The 24772-nt window shown below is 38.0% G+C and overlaps 2 protein-coding genes across 3 annotated transcripts in view; one reads left to right on the top strand and one right to left on the bottom strand.

Moving 5' to 3' along the window:
- The window catches only part of mcph1 (microcephalin 1), a 32469-nt gene that overhangs the window by 1113 nt on the left and 6584 nt on the right, over nucleotides 1-24772 (bottom strand). The window contains exons 10-13 of the mRNA XM_053333241.1: nucleotides 24287-24410; nucleotides 21436-21465; nucleotides 21153-21315; nucleotides 20982-21059 (exon numbers count right to left, since the gene is read on the bottom strand). Coding sequence (XP_053189216.1) covers nucleotides 20982-21059; nucleotides 21153-21315; nucleotides 21436-21465; nucleotides 24287-24410 — 395 coding nt within the window. The remainder of the gene's footprint in view (nucleotides 1-20981; nucleotides 21060-21152; nucleotides 21316-21435; nucleotides 21466-24286; nucleotides 24411-24772) is intronic.
- angpt2a (angiopoietin 2a) lies at nucleotides 5000-18630 on the top strand. Of its 2 annotated transcripts, XM_053333202.1 has the most exons (10): nucleotides 5000-5520; nucleotides 9999-10154; nucleotides 11179-11300; nucleotides 11544-11786; nucleotides 12048-12060; nucleotides 12275-12379; nucleotides 12860-12961; nucleotides 13910-14076; nucleotides 15501-15631; nucleotides 18365-18630. In XM_053333202.1, exons 1-10 carry the CDS (start codon nucleotides 5239-5241, stop codon nucleotides 18529-18531), a joined length of 1488 nt encoding a protein of 495 aa, XP_053189177.1. In that variant the 5' UTR covers nucleotides 5000-5238; the 3' UTR covers nucleotides 18532-18630. The 2 variants fall into 2 exon arrangements, with proteins under 2 accessions (XP_053189177.1, XP_053189176.1); XM_053333201.1 differs by lacking the exon at nucleotides 12048-12060 and having other exon boundaries at nucleotides 11544-11782; nucleotides 12252-12379.

Below are 24772 nucleotides of genomic sequence, written 5' to 3'. Positions count from 1 at the left end.
ATTTAAATAGTATAAAAATTGATAATCATGAATTTAAAAAGGCCATCCCTTGACTGTAAAGTTTTAAGACCTATATCATTTCTTTCTTTTTTAAGCAAGGTACTTGAAAATGTTGGATGAACACAATGTTGTTGAAATGTTTCAGTCAGGCTTCAACCACAGCACAGACTGCACTTATTAAAGTTGTCAGTGACCTCATATAATTAGCACTGATGCCAATGAGGTCTCTGTTGTCTTTTGAATTTAAGTGGTACATTCGACACACAACTGATGATTATATTCTCATAGATTGCCTTGAGAACTGGGTTGTGCTCTCTGAAACTGTTTTTACCTGGTTGTGAAATTTGTTTTGTCACTATAGGAGATCACACATCAGGAAAACATGATTGATGCTCCTCGGTCTAACTAAGGGAAGCTGTCTTGGTCAATCCATTTTCCACTATGTACAGCGCTGCTTGAAAGTTTGTGAACACTTTACAATTTTCTCTATTCCTGCATAAATACCACCTGAAACGTGATTAGATTTTTATACAAGTCCTAAAACTAGGTAATAGGAACCCAATTAAACAAACAAGACAAAAACATTAAATATATTCATTTATTTATTGAGGAAAATTACTACATCTCCTTCCATCTTTCCTATTTGTGTGAGGCAAAAGTATATGAACCCTTGTTTTCATTAACTGGCGTGATCATCTTTCACAACAATGACTTCAACTAAACATTTCTGGTAACTGTCATCCCAGCACATCATTTTGGAAGGATTTTATCTCGTTCCTCCTCACAGAACAGATGTTGTTGGCCTTGGCATGAACTGCCTGCTTCAGGTCCTGCAGTATTTCTGTAGAATTAAGGTCAGGGCTTTGACTCAGCTATTCCAAAACATTCACTTACTTTTGCTCTAACCATCCTTCGGTAGAGCAACTTGTGTGTTTGTTGTCATTGTCTTTTTTTCATGACCCACTTTCTGTTGAGCGCCAGTACATGGCTGGACACCTTGACATTTTCCTGTACAATTTGCTGGTACAACTCAGAGAGCAATGTTCTCTGATGGTGGATACAGTGGACTAGTATCCTAGATGTTACCCTGTGGACTATTACACACCTTGCTCTTAATGTGATCTTTGTTGTCCAACCACTCCTGGGCAAATGAACACCAGTGTTGGATATCTTCCATTTCTACACCATCTGCCTGATATATAACTGGAGTCCAATCTTTTTGGACATTTTTTTGCAGCCCTTTCAAGACTGCTGAGTATCCGCAACTCTTTGTCTGAGGTCGTTAGAAATCTCCTTTGTTCAAACCATGACACACTTCCACAGACCTGTGTTGTGAAGCTCAGATTTTGACAATCGAGAACCAGATTCCTCTTCTTGAAATAAAACGAGGCCTCCCAGACTCACACTTGATTGTCATACAATTGATTGAGTCTAATTTCCCCTTGAAATGAACTGATAATCCTAGGGGTTCACATACTTTTGCCTAGCACAAATATGTAACATTGGATCATTTTCCTCAATAAACAAACAAACAAGTGTAAAATTGTTGAGTCATTTGTTTGTCTCTTAATCTAGTTTTAGGACTTGGATGGAAATCTGATCACATTTCAGGTCATATTTATGCAGAAATAGAGCAGATTCTAAAGGGTTCTCAAACTTTCAAGAAGCACTGTATATACTCCCTTAATATCATCTGATATACAAACTTACTTTTCATAATTAAGTGGAGCAGCTGTAATTTTCACTAACTAATATGTAACCTCAAGTTTACATTTCACTGTAGAATGACTTAAACAAACCATTCAGTACTATTTAAATCGTATTTTAATAGATTCCTGAAACATTTACTAAAGCACTTCAAACTTACCTATCCCTGAGTGATACAAAGAGGAGCTACAATGCCATTTTATGTGCTTGGTTTCAGTTCTGCAGCCCACACTGTTTATTGAGTATTGCTGGTTCTGTCTGACTGAATGTAGGCATATGAAGTTCTGTGACAAACTGATTCTTTTTAGGTTTGTTGAGTCAAGCCCTACGCTCTCACTACAGGCCTGCTCTGTATCCAGCAGGGGTCAGTTGCTAAACTGAAGGGGACAATCTGCTCTATTCTAAGTTGAATGCCAGGAAACAAGCTTTAAGGCTTTTAGTCTTTTGTAAATGTTCACACAGGTTTCACTTTACGTCAAGTAATCAGGGATTGGTCAGAGGGTTCAGTGACGGGGTCAGGTTAACATTAACCCACATTGTGCATGTTAAGGACAATGATTAAAGACTATATGTAAGCTCTATTATGTGAGAAAACAGGCTTTGAAAGCAAGGAACAACAGTCCAACTCAAAGGAAACACAAACTAGAACAAAACAAAATTCTGATAAAAAATATGAAAAGCATTGTACTACTAAGAATACATTATTACTTATTGCCTCTGGAAACGTAGCCTGAAATAGTTCAAATGAAGTACACAATGTTGTCTGTGGTCAGACAGTCCATTAGTCTGACTTTAGCCTGTACACTTAGGGTTAGTGACCTTTATGAACTAAAGTGTATATGACTGTGCAGGCATGAACAAGGGTCCGCCACCTAATATTAAGTTTCATTAAACCAACAGTCACATTAGACATTTACTTGCTGTGCAATTAATAGCAGTTTTGATTTATGTAAATTGGATGTTATATGTTGCATACTGCTGCAGATGTAAGGCACATATCTCTGTCTGTATTTTAAGGAGGCAGTATGCTAGACACAACTGAACTGCTGAGGATTTGTCTGTATACCAGCTGCAAGTTGAAGCCTGTTTGTCATGGTTTCGTATCCAATCATGGATAATGGATGTCAGCTCCAGTTAGCCTGAACTTTGAATCACTGCACACCTTTCTGACTTTTTTCAGTGATTCAAAAAGTGGATTAATGAAGCGAAATGAACCAGTAATGGAGTTTGATTATCAGGCTCAGTCACTGTCAGCTCTCTCTGATAACCACTCAAACAGATTAGACTTGGATAAGAAGCTTTAATGGTTATTATTTTCATGGGAAATCTCACTTCTTCACTGACAGCTCTATCAATATCTCTTCAGCTGTTAAACAGCTCATTATTCATAGTGGTACATACAAATTAAGTCATAAATTAATGTTGTAACCCCTGTATAACAAAGTACAGTGTGTGAAACAGCAGTCACATTGCTTTCTAACAGCACAAGCCAACTCGTTTAGTGAATGCCGGTGGCACAGTAGTTAAATGAATGGATGAATGAATGGCACCTGGAAGCGACATCTACTAAAATCTATGTTCATGTCCCTTCCCTCCAATAACCATAAATAAACTGGAATACAAAAACTGGTGCCAATGAATCTACTGTGAGTGATTCAGTCTGAACACCTGAGAGGTCAATGTTTTTGGAATGACGAGAAGTCCTTCCTGTGTTGTAATAGGCCTTAAATATGTTGCATTTCCCTTATACAGTAACGTACTTCCTACAATTCTGTTTTGGTATTTCTATACAACTGCAGAGGGCAAATTGAAGGCTTTCCTGTGAAGAAATGAAATATGGTCCAGTTGACACTGTAATTTGGGTAAAACAGCTCTTTTGTTTTGAATATAAAGCTCCAATGCCTCCAACGGTTCAGCAGACTGTTACAGATGGACCAAAGTCAGTCTGTTTTTTAAAAGACTTGATTGTTAGAGGGAGTAAAGAGTGAAGCAGCAGCCCAGGGTCTGTGATGGGGGCACATTCCTGCATTATAGGACAAAACATCCTCCTGTGTCAGTGCCCTTCCTGCACCGCACACCTGCCCTCTGTTAACCATGGTGACACGAGAGCCCTCAGACAGACTTTACCCTGTGAAAAAAAACTGTCTTAAGCTTGGGCAATGTGACAATTAGAGTTTCTGTGTCTCAGAGGGTAGTCATTATAACAGCTAAAAGTTGTATGTGGCTGCATCATTATAAATCATGTGCAGCCAAACTCCTTATTTTCTAGCAATTATAACCAAAGGTGATTATTTTCAATAACATGTCAGACTGAAACCACACTAACCCTTAACCACAGAAAAACATGTCAGTAGCACTATCATTGAAGACATGTTGTTCACAAAGGTTACCTGAATCTGGCAAGAAAACTTGATGATCACTTTCACAACTGTTTCACACTTAAATTTGACTATGATATGCTATTTTAATTTAAATTAGCTAGTGCAGTTGACAAAATTTGGTCCAGGATACAGAGAATCCCATACCATGCCCATGTATTCAAAATGGGGGCAAAAAACCAGACAGTCACTGAAAGGGTTTGAGCAAATAATGCTTCATTCCAGGCAACTGCCAAATGTATTTAGTATTAAATTGCATAAATCTACCCTGCAGCACATACAAATGAAAAGTGGTCAAAAGGTCAACAAATGGCAACATAGTGAGACCTTCTGGACCATGAGACAAAAGGTCTGGGAATTATATTTTTTATAATTTTATGAGCGATTGGATCCCATTTGGTGTAAATAAATAAATAAATAAATAAAAGAAGAAAGAAGAAGTCACAGGAAATGGGGAAAATCATGGGAATAGAAAGTGCATTTTTAGTATCTGTATATCTTATCTTTAATACAGATTTGTCAACTTATAAATTAAAGTAGGAAAAAAATTAGAAAACTCCAAAAAGTGCTAATAATGTCATCTAGGAAACCTCTTAATCTCTCATTAACAGATGCTGGTGTTTGTCGAAGGTCCGGCAGATTTTTCAATGGATGGGATGGACACGCTTTCACAGAGCGTGTGCTGAAGGTGGACAGCTGCATCCTGTGAGTAGCTGTTCAGACCCGGGGAGAGGGAAAAAAACACGTGGGTAGTGAAGAGGATATAGTGAGAAGACGTGTAGTTTGTGCATCGGCCTCTCTGTGATGTTAGTGTTTATTGAAAGGGGTCTCCACAGCTCTTCACAGTCACCGGCCACAGGGAAGGGGAGTGGCTTCAACGAACAGTTAACTAATCAGAGGGGGCCACAGGCAGCTCAAACAAGTGGCTGGGGGCTTGATGAAAAGCGAACACATGCAGTCTGGCACCGGTAACCTACGGGAATCACACACTACCTCTCATTCCTGATTCTCTTCTTTGCTATTGAAAGGTGATAAAAGGAATCCGCAGAACTTCAAGAGGACTGTTGCTGCTGTAGCTCAAACCCCTGAGAGAAGATTAAGGAAAACTCAAAAATCTTTGTATTCACTTTATTTTTGGGCAAATACTTCCACTATGAAGATGTTGAACATGGACTTGCTGGTTTTAAGTTTCTGCCTTGGCCTGGGGACGGGATACAGGACAAGCTCCGACTCTACTGTTGGCAAGAGACAATATCAGATCCAAAACGGCCCGTGTAGTTACACCTTTCTGCTGCCAGAGCAGGAAAACTGCCAAACTCAGAGCAGCAACTACAACCCAATTCAAAAGGATGGACCCGCAGACAGTGACGAGTCGACTCATAGGTTGGAGCAGCTTGAGATCATCATGGAGAACAACACACAGTGGCTACTTAAGGTAAAGTTGTGTCCGCCCATCATGTCACACCCGTGATATAACACACTGTAACATCATGGAGCCACTTTAATATAGCGTCTTGAGAGTAAAAGTTTCAGCGTTAAAGAGAACCAAGTCTACTCATTTATTTGAAAGAAAATGTTCTGAAAAGCTGAGAAAGCTCCTACACAGGTGCCACAGGAGACATTTTCACTTAGCTTTAAATATTCAGAGCCAAACAGGAGCTGTTATTAAGAAAATCAAATAACCAACATGACAAGCTGTTGTGTTTTCTGACTCTAAAAGACTTAAGGGTAGCTGCAGTTTTTTTCTTTTCATGTGATAAACTCATATTTAAACCACAAGCTCTCTGTAAATGACCACATTAACATGATTAAAGCTTGACTAACACCACAAGGACATATAGAGATATACTGTATGTGTAAGTGTTTAGCAAAAATGTAAACCAATTACAACATCTGTTAGTAAAGGTTGGTGTTAATAATAATTATTCAGTTCAAAATTATAAATAAGCTGAAACACAACCAGGAACACTTCTAACAGCATGTTTTATTTTCACATACCTCGACCAACTGAATGGAAATGACAGTTTTAGGAATATATTAAGGCATAAAATGAAAAATAATTTTCATTATTGATAAATCAATCGGCCTATGAAACACCAGAGAACACCGAAAAAATGCCCATCACATTTTCTTAAAGCCTAAAGGGAAATCATCATCTGTTTTATGTTTAACAGTCCAAAACCCAATAAATTTGCTATAATGTAAAACAAGTAAAGGCAGTAAATTCTCATATTTAATTTCCAGGACGAAATTGATTTAATATTAAAACAGTTCTGTGCCTGATATCAGACACACTGCCTGAGACTTGTCAGCGCTATGAAAAGTAACTAACTAACAATTCATCAATTATCATATTAGTTGGCTCAATGAGGGATGGACGTGTTGCAGCTCCAGAATTCTTTTTTCACACAACAAAACACAAAAAGTTCACTGAGTGCCTGTGAGACACTTTCCTTCTCTGTAGAGGAACATAATGTCTTTGATGACTGACAAAGACTCAACACAGGTGTCCACACGAGGGACGCATACTTCTCTTTTCAGTTTGCTGAGCCATTACTTGTGCTCTTGAAAGAACTGAACAGCCTCTTTTCCAACTCCCTCTACTCTCCCTCTTCAGAGTGTGAATAACGATGAGAACTATACAAGACGAGCCAGACAAGACGAGAACTTTGCACAGCTTGATCGCACGATTCCCGTCTCGTAACATAAAACAAGCTCTGATGTGTTCCACAGGAGAGCTCAGAGGGCAATCTTCTTTGATGTTCTTTATGAAGGAGACGCTGCTACTCAGTAACTACGCACACATACACAGACACTCAAGTGTCTCTTTAGAAATCTTGTTTACAAAGCATGTGAACAAAGTCCATTTATACTTTGGATTTCTCTCACCTGCACAGACGTATTACTGACAGTTTATCTCACATTTAGATGCACATATACAGCACATGAGTGATTCCTGGTTTGTACTTGTACTGAGACAATGAATATAGGAGGCGATATCACAGCTGAGGTGTGAAGACAGATGGTTACGCTTCAGGATGCTTCCAAAATTGAACTTGATGCTTTGCCATAAAGAACAGAAGTGTTTTCTAGCTGTATTTTAACGACACAGATGATGTCTGATAACACCCAAGTATAATACAGGTTTCTCACTATTAAATATGGCTCTGAGACAAAAAGGGGAAGCTAGACTTACTCTGTAAAGGTCTTTATCAGTAGGCAAGTATGTTATTGCCCATTAATACATTTAGCGACCCAGCAAAATGATATAAAAAATATCATTTAACAGACACCAAATTCTGTCCTTTCCCTACCTGTCTGACGTCAGAGGCTATGGGGGCTGTGCAGGGCCATTTCTGTAACTTTCTAAAAACAACAATCGAACATTTACACCCACTTCACACAGCGATTGTAGAGGCGAGAAAGAAGCCAGGGTTTGAACTTAGTCCCTTATTTCTTTCTTGACACTTTCCATGTCAACAGAGTGCAACACTGTGAAAATCTGGTCGGAAAGACTGTCTGAACACTGCTATCCCCGTATTTTAATGATATCATGTGTCAGACATCTGACTTTTTACCCAGCTTTTGAGTGTAGCCATTCAAAATATCTACAAACACTTCTTTCTGCGGCGGTCAGACAAAGCGTAGTTCAAACTAGTTCTTACCAAGCACATATACCGATCCTTTATCGTTGAGCCTGGCAAGGTTTTTAAAGTGGTAAAGAAATGAGGTGCTGAAATACGGAGGTGTAAATGAGAAGGTTTTCACAGCATTTCTCACACAGTTTAACAGTTAAAAAAAATGGTTGGTCTCCTGTGATAGATAAGCCTGCTACCTTAGGTACAACTTATGTAAAATTATATAAGGGAGAGAGCACCCCGTCGGCTGAATGGTTACTGCACATGACGCATAACTGCAACATCCCTAATTCAATCCAAACCATGGATCCTTGTTGCATGTTGTACACATCTCTCTCTTCCCATGTTTCTACCATCTCCCTCTTCACTATCTAATAAAAGGCATAAACGTCGGCAAAGAAAAAATACAAAAGGGAGTTTAGAAATGAAAAAATTCTACTTAAGATCAAAAGATGAATCACGTGAAATGTATCCACTCAATGTTATGACAGGTTTCAGCTCCCAGCTTCCCTGAATAGGGGTATGATGACTTGATACATGAATGTTTTACAGTAGTGAATAGATGGCAGAACTTACACCTGAATAACTTGAGAAAACATCTAATTAAGAGGAACCAGAAAGCTTTAATAAGTCCACAGTGCTGTCACATTCATATTTTTAGGTGTCTAAAAAGCAGCCTACTTATGATCAACAAGTTCCAAATAGATCACAGTTTACAATAGACAACCATCAAATTATCAGACATTATTCTTATCTACGCTGCACTCTCTGCTGAAAACAATCTGTTGTCAGGCTTTTGTGTGAAGGAGGAACACAGTCATTCTTCACTGACGCCTCTGAGGCAGACGGAGTAAACAGCTGATTAGATCATTGACTGTCAATGGGACGTCCTGCCAAGATTTCAAATGACAACCTACCATTCATGCCTCTGTGTGTGTTTGTATCCAAGAACAAGAAAGGAAGACAAACAAAATCAGCGCTAATTGCAGCTGTTAGTTATATTTACCACAGGGAAAAAATAATAATAAAAATAGGTTGTTTAGGGTTGCATTACTAACTGACGGGTAAATAACCAAACGTGATTATGCAAACTTACCGTAAAAGACAAAGATATTCAACTGACGCCATGTTTCCAGCTCTACAGAAGTCATACTGTCATGAAGGATGTAACTCCTCACTCAACACTTCCATCCTGTTTACGAGTCGTGTGACCTGATTGCCCATCAGGAACACCATGCAGGAAATAACTTAATGATTGGTCCCGGTCTAAATCTGGCAATACCGTAAGGTACATAAGAACAAATGTGGTAAAGATGAAACATTGACCTTTTCCCACCACGAAGGAATCTACACTCCAAGCCACTGTAAAATTCCTTTGGCTGGAAAGTTTGAGGTTACATCAGAGATCTGAATATTTATATCATCTTGAGTCGGTTCACTAATTTATTATTTCATTCTCTTTCTAGGAGCACATGACATATTTTGATCTTCAAGACACCACTCCTAAATGATTTATGGCTCAATTCTAAGATGCTTATGAAATATTTGCCAGGATGTAATACAGAGGATTAAAAATAACTTCTCACAGGACAACTTGATTTCCAAATAAATACATAATATATACATACATACATATTCTCATGCAATTTTAGAATACAATAAACTAAATATGATGGGAATACACACTTCTGAAACTGATAATAACTGTCAAGATATTTTAGGGAGACTGCACATCTTATGTGAGAGTGAACTATTCCAGCTATTGTGTAGAAGAGGTTGTGTAAAAGTAGCATAACCATGAACTCATTTCTTCTATGTCATGTCCACAGGTTCCTGAGTTTGAACATAATACACTGTGAAATTACTTTCTTGTAAAGCATGACTACACACCCAATAATAATAATAATAATGTGTCGGTTATCGTAAAATAATGTAACTGTCCCATTGAGTCCTCGCTCTCAATGACAATGGTGTACATTCCAGTCAGTGTACAATGAATATTCAAACTGATGTCAGTCCCTGAACCAACAGGGCAAATCTGAACAGAAAAGAGAACAAGTGACTTCTCAAACTTGTCTTGAGAAAGGCCTTTAAAACCTCAGAAAGAAACAGAGCTGCTCTGTGTTCAACATCACAGCAGATTGTGGAGAGCAGCTCCAAGCTGTCAATATGTAAAATACTGTATGAATGTAAAGCAGGTCTGTGCAGGCACTATGGAACCACTGCAAGTGTAGCAGCTACTTTTACTGATAACTGTCTTTATCCTGTGCTGCAGCTGGAGAACTACATACAGGACAGCATAAAGCAGGACATGGTACAAATCCAGCAGACCGCTGTGCACAACCACACGGCCACGATGATCGAAATTGGGACGAACCTGCTGAGTCAAACTGCAGAGCAAACAAGGAAACTGACCAATGTGGAAGCACAGGTGAGGCTGCTCTGCCTGTTTTTTTTAAACACGGAAGGAAAAACATATACTGTATACACATGACTGACGTCTGACCAAAATAACACACTAGTGAAAATGTGTAAGTCCATCAGTTGTTTTTACAGTGACTTGGATGTATTTGTATGTTTAATATCCCTTTCCGTTCCACATGAAAGCCGGAGTGAGCTCTAAGATACGCTGCATTAAATGGTGTAGCTTCAGGGTGTTAAAAAATAGGGAAAAACAGGCATGACTGCGTCAGTGTATTATTGTGACTACACGTCAATGACCTTATGTGAGCCAACTGTACAGCATTTCCTGTTATTAGCACACTTGTATTCCCACAGAAAGGGTCTATCAGTTTGTCACAATCAGACATCCGTCTGTTCAAAGACATCAACAGCTCCATTGGAGACACATTGCTATGATCCATGTAAACAACCTGCTTTTTGCTGAGTTCAGTTCCTCCGAACTGGGAAATTAGAGGCAAGGTCCCCAACCCCAGAATTTAGTTCAATACGTTTGTCTGTGAGACTACATAGTTCAGGTATGTCTGCTCTATTGGAAGTTGGGTTGTTCTTTCCTGTCACATTTTTCCACTTTGCAAACTGCTGTTTGTTCCCTTTAGAGGTGTAAACTGAGCTGGTGTTGAACATGACCCATGAATGGAATATAGAAATAAATATCCTAATTATTGTGAAAAACATGTTAGGAGTATTATATTGTTTTTAATACTTAGATGTTTATTGTCCTTTTTCTATATATTTGTACTTTTCTATCTTCTCGGCTGCCTTTTGTACTTCATTTTCCTAAATTGCTCCAAGTCATATCCTGTCCAGATACAATATTGAACATCAAAATTGAGAAATGTCAGATGCAATGGCATGAAATAGTTCTTAAATATTTAGCTGTCTCTGGTGTTACATAAGAACATATCCTTTCAAGTTGTGAATTAATTACGTTTTCAGGGTACCTACGGGACACAGCCCAATTGAACTGTTAAACCATGTTCTTGTACTTCTAGGTAATTACTCATACAACTCGACTTGAGCGACAACTTCTTGAGAATTCCATATCAACCAACAAACTGGAAAAACAACTGATTATCCAAACAAACGAAATAAGCAAGCTGAATGACAAAAACAGGTGAGGGCTCTCAATCACATGGCTACAAAGTGCATTAATAAAAGGTAAATAGCCAAAAAAATACATTTCTTAAATCACTGTGATTTTCAACCTGGAAACTTTTTTTTTTTTTTAATCCTTCATATGGGCTTTTTTAAAAATCAGAAAACTACTTTTAAGGGTCACTAACAGAACAGTTGTGTAGACCTATGCAGAAAGCAAAAGCAAAGCCAACATCTGAAATTGTCTCCTGCCTCTCCTCAGCTTTCTGGAGAAGAAGGTGGACGAGATGGAGGAACAGAGGCAGGTGGAGCTGAAGACGCTTCGAGAAGAAAAGGAGCAGCTTCAGACATTAATACAGAAGCAGACAGCCTTCATAGGCGAGCTGGAGACGCAGCTGCTCAAAGTCTCCTCCAACAATTCCGTCCTGCAGAATCAGCAAAAGGAGCTGATCGACACCGTCAACAACCTCATTCACACCTTCTCTATGGGCACACCTCGAGGTGGGTCACCAGGCCATGAGGACTTCAGTTCTTTACAATATGAAAGTCACCCTTAAGTATCATATTCAGACAGTGAAAACACCTTGACCTGTACGCCAAGGCCATGTGCATGTTTTTGAGGCTGCATGGTATGATAGTGCTGTTGTATTGAACAGAACAAAAGCCTCCCTTTCAAAGCTGTCACACTGAAGTAGGGCTTTTCAAATGTCATAGTCAGTAAATCACCAGTGTAAATAATAAAATTAATGAAGGCTGAAGGCTAAAGGCTACTTAGCAGAGTCCTGGTACTGTGCATGCTGGCTCACTGTCACTGCTTACTGAGACACTTGAATAGACAAAAAGCCATTTTTAATGTTAACCAAATGTCTGCTGTGACCTTTTTAGTCAGAAAATATGAACTCATCACAAGAGAACAGGAATGCTTAACAAAGTTGTGCTGTCAAATGACCAAAACGTATTTCTTCTGCAGAGACCAAACCTCCCATGATGCAGGATACTCCCACCACATACATGGACTGTGCTGCTGTCTTCAAGTCCGGAAACACCCAGAGTGGCGTCTACACCCTCACGTTACCCAACACGACTCTGGAGGTTAAGGTAAAGTAACTCTGTAACCAATTTCAAGCCGGCTATGACTGGATTTTAAAAAATTGTTAGTTTAATAATCCTGTACTACAGAAGAGGATCACTGTGCATATACGTGTGAACATGCACACATAATGCAGTTACATAATGCAAACATACACGCACTTACACAACCTTTAAACGCATAAACACTGCAGATCCCAGGATGAAGTGTTCAAACAGTATTGTGTTTGAAGGCGGGGTAGTTCAATTAAAATGTTCTCAGACCTCCATTAATGATGTGCATGCCTGAGCTAAAACTGTGATCTCCTTAGATACTTTTCAGCCAGTAAGAGTCGGACCTCAATCCTGTATCTCTTCACTGCAGCTATCGTTTGTTTAAGCCAAATAGATATAAGATGCCTTTGTCAAATTATAAATGACCATGAATTCTTTACAGAACATTGATTGTGAATTATTAATTGGGTGCCCTCTTCTTCCTTTTATCTGAAGGCTTTCTGTGACATGGAGACGGAGGGAGGCGGCTGGACAGTACTACAAAAACGCTTTGACGGCGGTGTTGACTTTCACCGTACGTGGCAAGAGTTTAAAAAGGTAAAAACCTATCAAGGAGAAATCCTTGCCTTGAGAAAATATAACCTAGGCTACGGCTTTTAATGCCAAATGCACAATGTTGTAGACAGGTTTGGTTTTGACTATCGACTGGAAGAGTTTTCAGGGTTTCGTGACTCTGTACTGTTACGGGGGCAATTTCTGGCATACAAGCAGTGCAAAGAAGAAAAGGCTAAATAGAAAAACTTACACAAGACATCCTGCATGATAACCGTCTGCTATTCATGAAAATATTGCCAGCAAAGTCCTCCAACATTTCAAGACAGTCAAATATTTGAGCTATTTGCCATTTTTCAAGTAGCAGATCTGATCAAAGCATATTGAGTATTTTTATAAATTCACTTGACATTGCTTATTAACCACAATCATAAAAGCATCTAGATGATTTCCAAAAATAGTGACCTGCTCTGTCTACACCAAGTAGGAGATTAATGGGCCAACACATTGCCAAAAAAGTCCCAAAAGAGCAATTATTACAACAAAAAAACTTTTCAATGTAGCAAAGCTTTGTACAGAACATAGTGTTCCTCTGTTTGTCTATTTGCTGTTTTCTTTAGTAGAGAATCTACACGCCTTTACTGTAGGTTTAATAACAGCGGACATTTCATTTCTGCGTCATATATTTAATTTAAGTTACAATTTCAGACGTTCATATTAAATGTGGTCAAATAATGAGGTAAACATATATAGCAAACTGGCCAAACAGAACAGAGTGGGTTCATCAGGAGGGGGGCCTTAAAGAGAAGGTACTAAAATGGCCTGTCAGAGACCTGACCTGAGGGGCTGCATAAAGGGCCAGTATTAGATAAATACAGAGTTTTCTGAACTGTGAATCATGTAAATCTACTCTAGTGGAGTCCCAGAATAAAAATATAGAGCTGGAAATGAGCATAATAGATCCCCTTTAAATGTTCCTGTGTGTCTTTGCAGGGGTTTGGAGAAGCTTCGGGTGAATTTTGGTTGGGAAATGAATTTGTTTCCAGATTGACAAGTCGACAATCTTACAAACTAAGGATCATGCTGGGCGACTGGGAAGGAAACTCTGGATTCTCCCAATATGACCAGTTTTCTCTTGATGGCGAAGCACAGAATTACAGGTTGGTTGTGTTAATAATGTCAAAAGCTTTTCCCCTTAGTAATGAATGTGTCAGATACTAGTTGACAATTATGTTTTCTAGTTTCTGCTTAGAGCCAAAATCCCACGTCTCATGGAGCTCAGGCTACTGAGGACAAACAAGCCCGTCAGCCAATAACAACAAATGTCTCGCATTTTTGAAGTCTGCTGTCCTGACAACATACCAACAACTCAATCAAGAAGCATTAAAGCACAGCCTCAAAATTCAAAGCAAATCATTATGAATAAATTAACAACTATGTTAATTTAAAACATGGTGCATTCCCAAACAAACAAAAAGCAGCTCTGAAGCATCATCTTTGGAATAATGCTACTGTAATGTAATGGTATAACACCTCATTTCATGCATGAACATCTTCTCAAAGCTAAAAGTACAAGAGATTTGGTTTTATAGTAAAACATTCTCGACTAACAGAATTTCACAGAATGAAAGTAATAAAATGAATAATGAAGTTTAATGATTCAATCTGAAATTCAGTCTAATTATTAAACCAATTCTCTACAACTGGTTCATTGACAGTAAAGATTAGTGTGTTTTAATGGACATACTGACAATATTTGTGTGATTTTCCAATTCATTTGGCCTGTTTTTTTATTCTTACCACTAATATGTGAGACAGATTAACTCTACAGTTGTATCTGTGATACACAGACCTAGTAACTACAATTGAAAAGACTAGTCTACAATCATACATACTGTCTTACTTCTATTATCTACAAGTAAAACATGCTATATAAATACCTCTGAATGGAGGTTGTTGCTTCATAGTATTTACTTCCTGATAATGATGTACTGGCGTTAGGCCAAAGAAAATGTAATAAAACTTGCCAACATTTGAAAAATAGGAAATACATAATATGTCTTGGATCTCTAACATTCAGTCTGCACCTCTTGGCAACAACACGACCTTCAGTAGTATTTTCCTTTCCATACAAAAGCTGATTTTCAAGTGTGGAATGGAGACTTTCTTTGACAAACAGACCTTGAAATGCTCCAGTTCATCACACTTCTCACATCACATTCTATTCAGGCCTCAGGTCTACTTGACTATGGCCAGTGTGGTCTTTAGTTAGTTGACTCAATAATTCCAAATAATAAGAAATAGCACAAATTATAGTACGAATCCTTTGTCAAAAAATAAAAATAGCATAACAAAATATGCAGTTTTCAGCTGCTTGTTTACAAACATCAGAAAAACTACCCCCCCCAAAAAAGCATACAATTGCAATATATACGTATAAAATCTATGCCAAAATCATCTTTATGTAATAGTATCCAGTAGCAGTGTACCTAAAGCTACAAGCATTAGTCAGATGCCTTTTGAGGAACAGCAATTACAGACTTCCTCCTCCTCCTTCCTTCATTTTTCCTTTTCCATTCTACAGGATACACCTTAAAGGCTTCAGTGGAACAGCAGGCAAAATAAGCAGCATTGGGCAGCCAGGAAGTGATTTCAGTACAAAGGATGCAGACAACGACAAATGTGTTTGCAAATGTTCACAACTGACAACAGGGGGTAAGAAACTCTTTTGTAAATAACTTGTGCTTTTTGCAATTGTGCTTATCAGCAAAGTACAATGATGGCATCAATTTGTAATGTGCACTTTTTGCAGAACAAATTCCCACCCACCCAAATATTTCTTGGCACTTCCTCCAGAAATCTTCAAGGGCATTTTAAGGGCTCCCGTACATTTGTGGTCAAAGAGCACAATTAACTCAGAGTTAATCACTGATCAACTCATTAGGGAATTCAGTCTCTACAATGGCTGACATTAATAGCCTGGGAACAGAGCTTTTCCCTTTCTCCTCTCATAGCTCAGAGGTCCTCCTCCATTCCTTTGAACGTGACTCAGCTGCCAGAATTTTGTCTCTCTCTGTATCGAGGTCTGCCAAGGGAGCATGAAAGCATGAAAACCCTAACCCTATCCCCTTTTTCCCATGGGGGGTCTTTCACAGGGGTCTCTCCATATTCATATGAGGCACAATCATGACTGAGTGGCAGAGATCCAATAAAAAGAGTAATGCAGAATCTGCTTTTACAAATATGAAGCTGCCCATCATGAATGAACAGAAGATTGAATTCATCTGTATGTAGATGACAAATTATTAGAAACATCTTGAAGTACAGAACACCAACTAATAACTAATTACAACTTTAGAGTTGAATCAACTCCTCTCTCATACTGTTTCAAAAATAAGTTTCACATAGAGAGCTTTATGGCAGGGTTATTGTATTGAATTGTATTAAACCTTACAGGTGTATCTAATAAATACATAAATAAAACTAAACTGTTAAGCCCCAAATATGCTATCAAGGGGACATGTATACTGGCAGCAGCAGACAGCACAGATGTGTAGTAGTTATAATACTACTTTATACTGGGGTCCACTTGGAGGACATGTTCCACACATGCACAGTAGATTGGCATAATATGTTAATTGTTGCATAGTGGCAATGTGAACAAATTGGAGGTATAAGAATATCTGCATAGGGGCATACGTGTACCCCCTGATGACAAAATTTGTATCATCATCACTAGCAGACGCAGATAATGTTTCACCAAATTCAAATGTATCTGTAAGTGTTTACCAAGAGGAGACTTGTGCATCTCTAAGTTAAAACTGGCTGCACAAACTAAGTTATTATATCTTTTGGAAGTAATGTTAGAGTTTGTGGTGATACACAGATGGTTGCTTCTTATTAAATGGCAGTACTGATGTTTCCTAGCAACATGCTGCAAATTGTTCATTACTACTGGATGAGACATTTCTTAAATTTTAATGATGCAGCCAAATTTAGTAAATCACTGGTTTGAAAATAGCAAGTAGTTACTAAGAATTGAAGAAAGACTTTATACCCCGGTGCTTTGATTATCAAGTGAGGCAACAGAAGTCCAGGATAGTATAACCAGCTTTGGTATTTGTGTAAACAATAAAATAAAACAGCTTAACATGCTTCCTAGAGAGAGCAATTTTTTTTTTTCTATCTGTATGAATCTGGAAAAACCAAATCAACAGCAGGATGACAATAGAGTGCTTCTGAAATGTGCTACATTAGCTAGAGTGAAGTTAAACACTGCAGATCTGAGGGACAGCTGAGGGAGAAAGGAGGGATGGATTATGACCACAACAGCACAGACATAAAGGAGATGAGGAGAAGTTGCAGGTACAGGTGAGAGAGGGAAAGAGACAGCAGTAAAGATGTCTGTGTGTCTTTGAGAGGGGTGGGGGCAACCTCTAAGTCCCTGAAAGAGATACTTGCTACTTGGTTATCTGAGCTGGAAAGACAGTTTTATAATATTGTGGAGCAGGATGCAGCACTGATCTCTATTCTTGTGGGCTGAGAATCTGATTTTGTTGGCAAGTGGTCATGGTTTAAGGACATTAATACCCTCCAAGTTGTGCATTCTGTAATTGCAATGGATTTCGGAGCAGCAACAATCCTAAAAATCGTAACAGTGAGTGGATCTTAGGTGCTGCATTACCCATTATAATCATGGAACATACAACTTGTCAAGTATTCACCTTTATATAACTCAATGTATACTTTAGATGGCAGCTTTAGCAAGGTTTCTAAAATTGGAAACCATAGTTTTATAAACCATATGAGCTCTTTATCATCATTTTTTTTTTTTAATTGGAAAAAATCAACATTAATATACTTAAATAATGAAGACCAGTTTAAAAAATGTACAGTGTGTAGGTATGACAAATCAGTTATTTCTGCCATAGATGGTGTATAAAGTTATCTGCCACACTGATGAAAATGAAAAATGTGCCGTGGGGACTTACAACAAAAAGTGTCCATTACAAATAATGATCTCTCCCTCTCTAATATGCAGTAGTAGTTTTGCTGTAGCTGTTAGTGAAATGCCTGCCTTGGCATCATGACATGAAGAGAGGAGTGTACTTCAGCTAGCTACTCACATAAAGCCTTGAGATTGATACGCTGATGCTACAAGTGGAACACAGTTGAAAAGAACATTAAATCTACTCAACAGAAGCATATAACTGTGTTTGTATTGTGAAAAATGGTATTTAATGTTCATTTGCTCTTTAAGATCCCAACTTTATACACTTTCAAGAGAGCTAGAGATAAATACTGTTTGAAGTCCACCACACTAGCCCATTCCCAAAACAGGTTAACATCATAAACATACAAGATATCACCATCCTTGTTCTATAAAGACTCAAATTCATTATCTCTAAAATGATATTTAAATTGATAACATATGTTCTTATGTTCTAGGTTGGTGGTTTGATGCCTGTGGTCCATCCAATTTAAATGGGATGTATTACCAACAAGGCCAAAACTCAAATCGCTTCAATGGAATCAAATGGTACTATTGGAAAGGCTCGGGCTACTCACTGAAGACCACCATGATGATGATCAGACCGGTGGACTTCTCAGATTAATCACAGTGGGAAGGAAAATTCTGCCACTTACACTAAAACCAAAACGTAAAGATACTCAAGGGATCCAAAGCACCTCATGATGTAATTTCTACAAAGGCACATTTTGTACATGTCTGTGTTTAATGATTCGAACAAAATGAGTTGCTATGACAAAATTGTGAAACATTGACTGTCAAAGTGACAATGAAAAATGTGTATATTAGGGCTGTCAATCGATTTAAATATTTAATTGCGATTAATCGCATGATTGTCATGAGATAACTGGCAATGAATCGCACATTTTTTATTTTTTCTAAATGTACCTTAAATTGATTTTTTTTTTTAAAGTTTTTTATACTCTTATTAACATGGGAGTGGATACATATGCTTGTTTTAAACTGTTTATTATTATTGAAACAATCCAGAATAATGACATACTAGTTATATCAGTTAGGAACTAGTTACATTCACTCACCCGTTCACACACAATCTGTCTTTCTCTTCCTCGCTCACATACACACACACTCACTCACACAAACACACAGACACAAAATGAATTTGCGTTAACTCTGACAGCCCTAGTGTATATTAATATTTATTCTGACTGGGGGATGTGTAGACAACTATAGGTATTTGTAATTACACTGAGTAACAGCTAGCTAACCACACAGGAGAGAAGATTTCTTGAAAGATTTTGATATAACTAAGCATCAGTTTAACTCATAGCTGCCTATGTCATTGTAAAAAAGAGGATGGTACAACATACAAATGGGTGGTAAAATAATTGGCTCCTTATTGTTATTTACTCTGGAAAAGTTTCTGTTGAATACAAATGTAAAATACCACATAAAATGTTTCAGTTAAGATTTTCTCACAGAGAATGTATGTACATTTGCTGTTTAATTTATGTGTAGATTCAGACGATATTTAATATTATTGTAAATGATAGAGATTTTATTGCATTCTCACCCAATAAATTCTTCCTGAATGCTAGTTCCTAGCTAGTTAGCATTTACATTGCACATAAACCAAGAGGAATTTTTTAATATAATAGTTTTTGACGTATCTTTTTGCAGTGTTTTGGAAATGTATTTTATTTATGTATTGTTTTGTTTGAATCTACTACAAACAGATTTTATGAGAAAATTAAGCTGACTTTCTCACATTAAACACGGACTTTAGGTTTGCCCTGCCTTTCATTATATACCTGAAGATGAATATTTAACACAACCACAAAGCAAACTGCTAAAGATATAAACTTTAACTCAGAAGTCTTTTTCTAAACTACCATAGTTAACAGCCTAGTCAATGCACAATGACCAGATCACTACAACCTTTTCAGCTATGTATTTTTCATCTTTTCATGCATCTAGTCCAAAATAAATAATAAATAAAAAATGCCCCAAACTTGCATTGTTTGTTGTTGCTTTTAAGGTCACTCACCACCGTTTAACTACACATTCAAATTGTAATTTCCATATCTTCAGAAGAGATATTGATATTGTGCTATTTTACCATTTTTTGGAAATCAGTTATCAACCAACGCCTGCTTTTGAAATCGGTTTCTTCCATTAATATTGACAACTGCTAAAGGCAACATCACACAGTACATAGCATAGAAACCGAATAGACGAGGGAAACATCCAAAAGAGTAAAAAATAATGATAAAAGACCGTAGGGACATAAAAATATTTTGTCTGTCACAACAGAAGCCATCATTCAATGTCAAGAGGAAATGTGTTGACATTTGTCTGCATCAAGACCTCATGTATTCCCTCGCAGTGGCAGGAGAGGACAGTCATTCATGAATGACGAGTTCAGGAAGAGGCAACATCCACATTTCACACAGGATGCTTCAGAAAAAACAAGTCGACTGAAAATGGATGACTGGCAATAAAAATTAGCAGGTTTCCGACCGACTTCCCCTGCTTTGGTTTTCATGAGCCTTTATTAGTTTGGGGGTAGAAAAGATGATTTGTATTGAGAAAATTAGGGACCAGATTTATCATAACACTGAAAAATGTCATGGTTCACAAAATGTTTTTGTCTTTATGGAAAATATAAAGATCTTTGTATTGTAACATATTCTGATCAATATTAATGAGTTCCATGTATTGATAAATATGACTCTCACAAATGATAGGGCCATAGGTTTAATGCCGGCAGTATTTGTGTCGACACTCTTTAGCAAGTCACATCGCGCGAGATGATAAGATCTTGGTCACAATCTGTGTGAGACGGCACAATATCAGTTTTAGGCATGTCAGATTGTGTGCCCTGGGTTGTTGAATCACAGCACTACGATGTGTAGTAGATAGAAAAATGCATTGGATGTGTCTCACAGTGAGATCTAAGACCACTGTTTTACCACATTTCTCTAATTACTGTCAACTTTCGGCTCAAACAGTCCAAAATCCCAGCGTAAATAAAGGGGCCTTTACTAGTACTTTTAACCTAGCACTGGTACTCACCTGTGCTGCAGGAAACTGGTCTGAGAGCTCATATGGCTCCTCTGGAATCCACTGCCTCTGCTCCAAACACCAGAGGATCTACTCAGGAAAAATCAAAATGTTGTACAATATTTTATCATCAGTTAAAAACAATGTCATGTGAAGGCTTCCAAACATCAAGAAACTACTTACCCATTCAAAAGAGAGGATCCAACAGCCACGAGCTATGCCCAACAGAATATTGAGAGTCCGTCTGGGACCCCCAGACACCACATGAGTTGTGCTCTCACACACTCGGTCAACGATAGAGAATCCACCCAGTGTCTTCACCACCTGCATCACTGTGCTCTGCTTCCTATAAGAGGTGCATAATAGAGAAGAAAGCATCCAACACAAATGATTAAACAGAACTTGTCACAAATGCATCAAATGTGTTGTGAAGTCAAATGTCATTTTTAATGTTTCAGGTACTTACTCTGTGGGCATGCTCGTCATGACTAATGTTCTCATCTGAAACAAAGATTAAGAAGAACTTGAGACACTAATTCAAACAAACACATTGCAAGAGATGAAGAAATATTTTACACCATGAAGCAACGTGTTCTTGAAGATGCATTAGTATAGTTCAGTGTTTAATGCTTTCACACCAGGTCTATATTTAGGGTGTGCTTCTATGCCTCACAATGTGTCACCACCCAAGGAAACCCACAGTGGATTTAAATAGTGGAATTAAATATCAGTGAGGCAGCTACAGATTAGATTAGGCTTCCTTCCTCTTAATATATCACCTATAAGTGAAAATGTCAAAAAACCCTAGAAATATAATGTGTAATATGTTTGTTTAATGATACAGCACTGAACAGATAAAAGGATCATTATTCAACAGTCAGACAGACCGTGCACTTTCGATAACCCTGTCGGATAAATAGTTGCACAGAGAACAGAAAGGAAATCAAACATCAAGGCCACGAGTAGGGGGGGAAAAAAATCAGAACCGCTCCAACTGAACAAGCCTGGCCACTGTGGGCCATCCTGCTATGTACGTACTTTGTCCCCAGTAAAACTCGCCGTCATCAACACGAACACCTGAGCAGCAGTTACAAACAGCACCACCGGGCCCTTTCCTGCCAGATTCTGATATCTGGCCCCACAGCTGGATGTCAGGGGTTAAGGCCTGCTGAACACAGCGGTGCCAAAACAGTACACCGACCCCGCTCACACCACTCAAACATCATATCATTCCTGATAAGGAAGTAGGGATGCCAATGAGTTGGTTACTATTACCCCATAACAAAGTTTTTCTCAGAGAAAAATTGATTACTCTACATATTCCGGTAAATAATTCTGTTTAGAATTAGTCAAACAACTCCAAATATGAGCAGTTACTGTGAAGATTCCTCAATGGAGATTTTGTCTTATCTCATGCAGGGAATATGTTCAAGTGACAGCAAATGAAAGCAGGCTTTGATAGGCCGTGATACACATAATAGGCTTTGGACAAAAAGCCGGCATGAACTGCAGCACGGCCTATGAACACAAATACTCCATGGGAATGAAAGAAATTCTTTATCATATGACTGGGTCTCCTTGATGGCCGGGTCTCCTTAATGAATGGTACTTCGCACAGTGAAAATGACGCTATTCAGAAAATCAAAGAGAGACGAGATGGGTTTCTGCATAAGTTGAGGTCACTTGACTTTGTGAGAGCCAATTGTAAAAGGGAGCATGGACCATAGAAATAATAGATTGAAGCTCCACTCACGACTGAAGAGCAGCTTAAATAAACAGCAACTTGAATATCAGACAAAAGGCTTTGTAAACACGGCCAAGGCAACGTCTGACTTTAACTTTTCAAATTACTTTATATCTAAAGTGAATTTGTGAACATTCAAAAGGTTTACCTTCAAACCATAGTACATCACGAATTTAGGGACTCAATTATTGTCCCTTTGTTGATAATGTTAAAGAAATCATAATGCAGTGGACAGAAGAGATTAAATGTAGATTAAAAGATGTTTAAAAGACATTTACTTTCAGTCAATAGTAGAGAAAGAGAGGAATCATGAGAGAAAAAGATGGATGACGTGACAATGCTGAAATGCTTCTGCCAGATTTTCAGCAATATCCTTTGAATATACACACATCTCAGACACACTGGGCAACCAGGAGACTCCTCTAGATTCATCATTGAGCTTTTGTAAAACACTTAAAACAAACAAAATTGTATGAATAATAATGCAATTATTAATTATATAGTTATTGTGTATTCTGATCACATTTCAGGATTACGTCATTTAAATTTAACAGTCGCAATTTGTTTGGCTCTGTTTATATCACAGCTGGAGTAACATGACACTTATCATTTTTATACTGATCTGTCTGATCCCTGCAGGTGTGACATCCCAGTCATTATCATGGATGACTGTTTATCAATACTCCCTAAAATTGATTTTAACATTCATCTGTTATGATGATCTTCACAGAACCCAGAGCAATAACTGCAAGCTTCCTGTAATCAGGTTACAATAAAGTCAAGTTTAAACAGTTCTCTGGGGGATATGGCGTAATGTTTGGCTTTTTTCAGCTACGGCTTATTGAGGTTACCAGCGTAACGAAAACAGAGTCCAGGTGCATTTCACAAGCGAGGAAGTTATATGCTACCATCACAGAGGCAAAACACAGGAAACCCTCAGGACCAGACAGAGCCTCTTGGCTGGATGCGTCAAACGCCTACAGACATGGAAGTGTATGACCTTACAGAGGAAATACTGAAAAAGGAATTACTCACACCAGCAGCAATGTGCTACTGATGGTTAGTTTACTTCCTAACCCTCCCTTATCATAAAGAAAAAAAGGGGAGGGGGCGGTGAAAGGATTTTGTCATATGTTCAATGCAGCTGCCATAGAAAAAAACGGAAGAAGGTTTAAAAGGACACAAAGGAATCAAACTTAACACTTAGAGTTATATTTTTACAATCTAATAGATTTTCTGGATTTTTGTAGTAAAAAAGAGAAAAGTAAAACACTGTTAAAGTTAAGTACATGCATTTTAGTCAAAATATAGCAATGAACATGACATTTCATGACAGAGCTTTATCTTTCATTAATGAGTAAGATTCCCAGTGGAGGGTTTTTATAGATTTTTCCTTAGTAACGTACGTTGATGGTACTACATCTACCATCAACGTGCACTTTCAGGTGCCTCAGGTTTTTCTAATTTGTTGTATTTGTTTGTTTGTTGTAACAATCAAAAAATTCAATCAACACTCACAATGAAATCCCAAATGACTGTAGAGTGGAATAATTGTACAGAAACAACATGCTGCTTTGTTACCTTTGTCTTGTTGATCATTTTCTGAAGATCCAAGCCGACTTGCTTATTTTGATTCTCCTCGTCTTCAGAGGGGATCTCTGCTAAACCAGCTGCATCTGTACGTTCATTTCCTCTACCTACATTTGCAAAAAAGGAAAACAACTGATAACAGTGTACAGGAGGGAGGAGGGGTTGTGTCAGTCAAGCAATCACACAGCAACCACTGTTTTTGTTGTTTTGTGTGCATTCATGTTTGTAAATTTCAGTTTCATTCATCCCTGCCTCAAACTGAAATACTAAACTTTTTTTAAAGGGCTTGAAGTACCACCTTACGACTACATGAGTAATTAATTTAACTAGGATGTAGACATATATTCAAATATTCACAGATCTCATACATCGTTTAAGCACCCTTTCCATTAAATGTTAAAGATATGTTATTTAAATATGTCATGAAATGCAATAATCTAAATGGCTTGAAAGGAACATTTCTGATAGA

Source organism: Scomber japonicus, chromosome 14 (assembly GCF_027409825.1).
Source record: "Scomber japonicus isolate fScoJap1 chromosome 14, fScoJap1.pri, whole genome shotgun sequence".
In the NCBI taxonomy this organism is placed as follows: Eukaryota; Metazoa; Chordata; class Actinopteri; order Scombriformes; family Scombridae; genus Scomber; species Scomber japonicus.
This window is presented reverse-complemented; position numbering and strand designations above follow the sequence as displayed.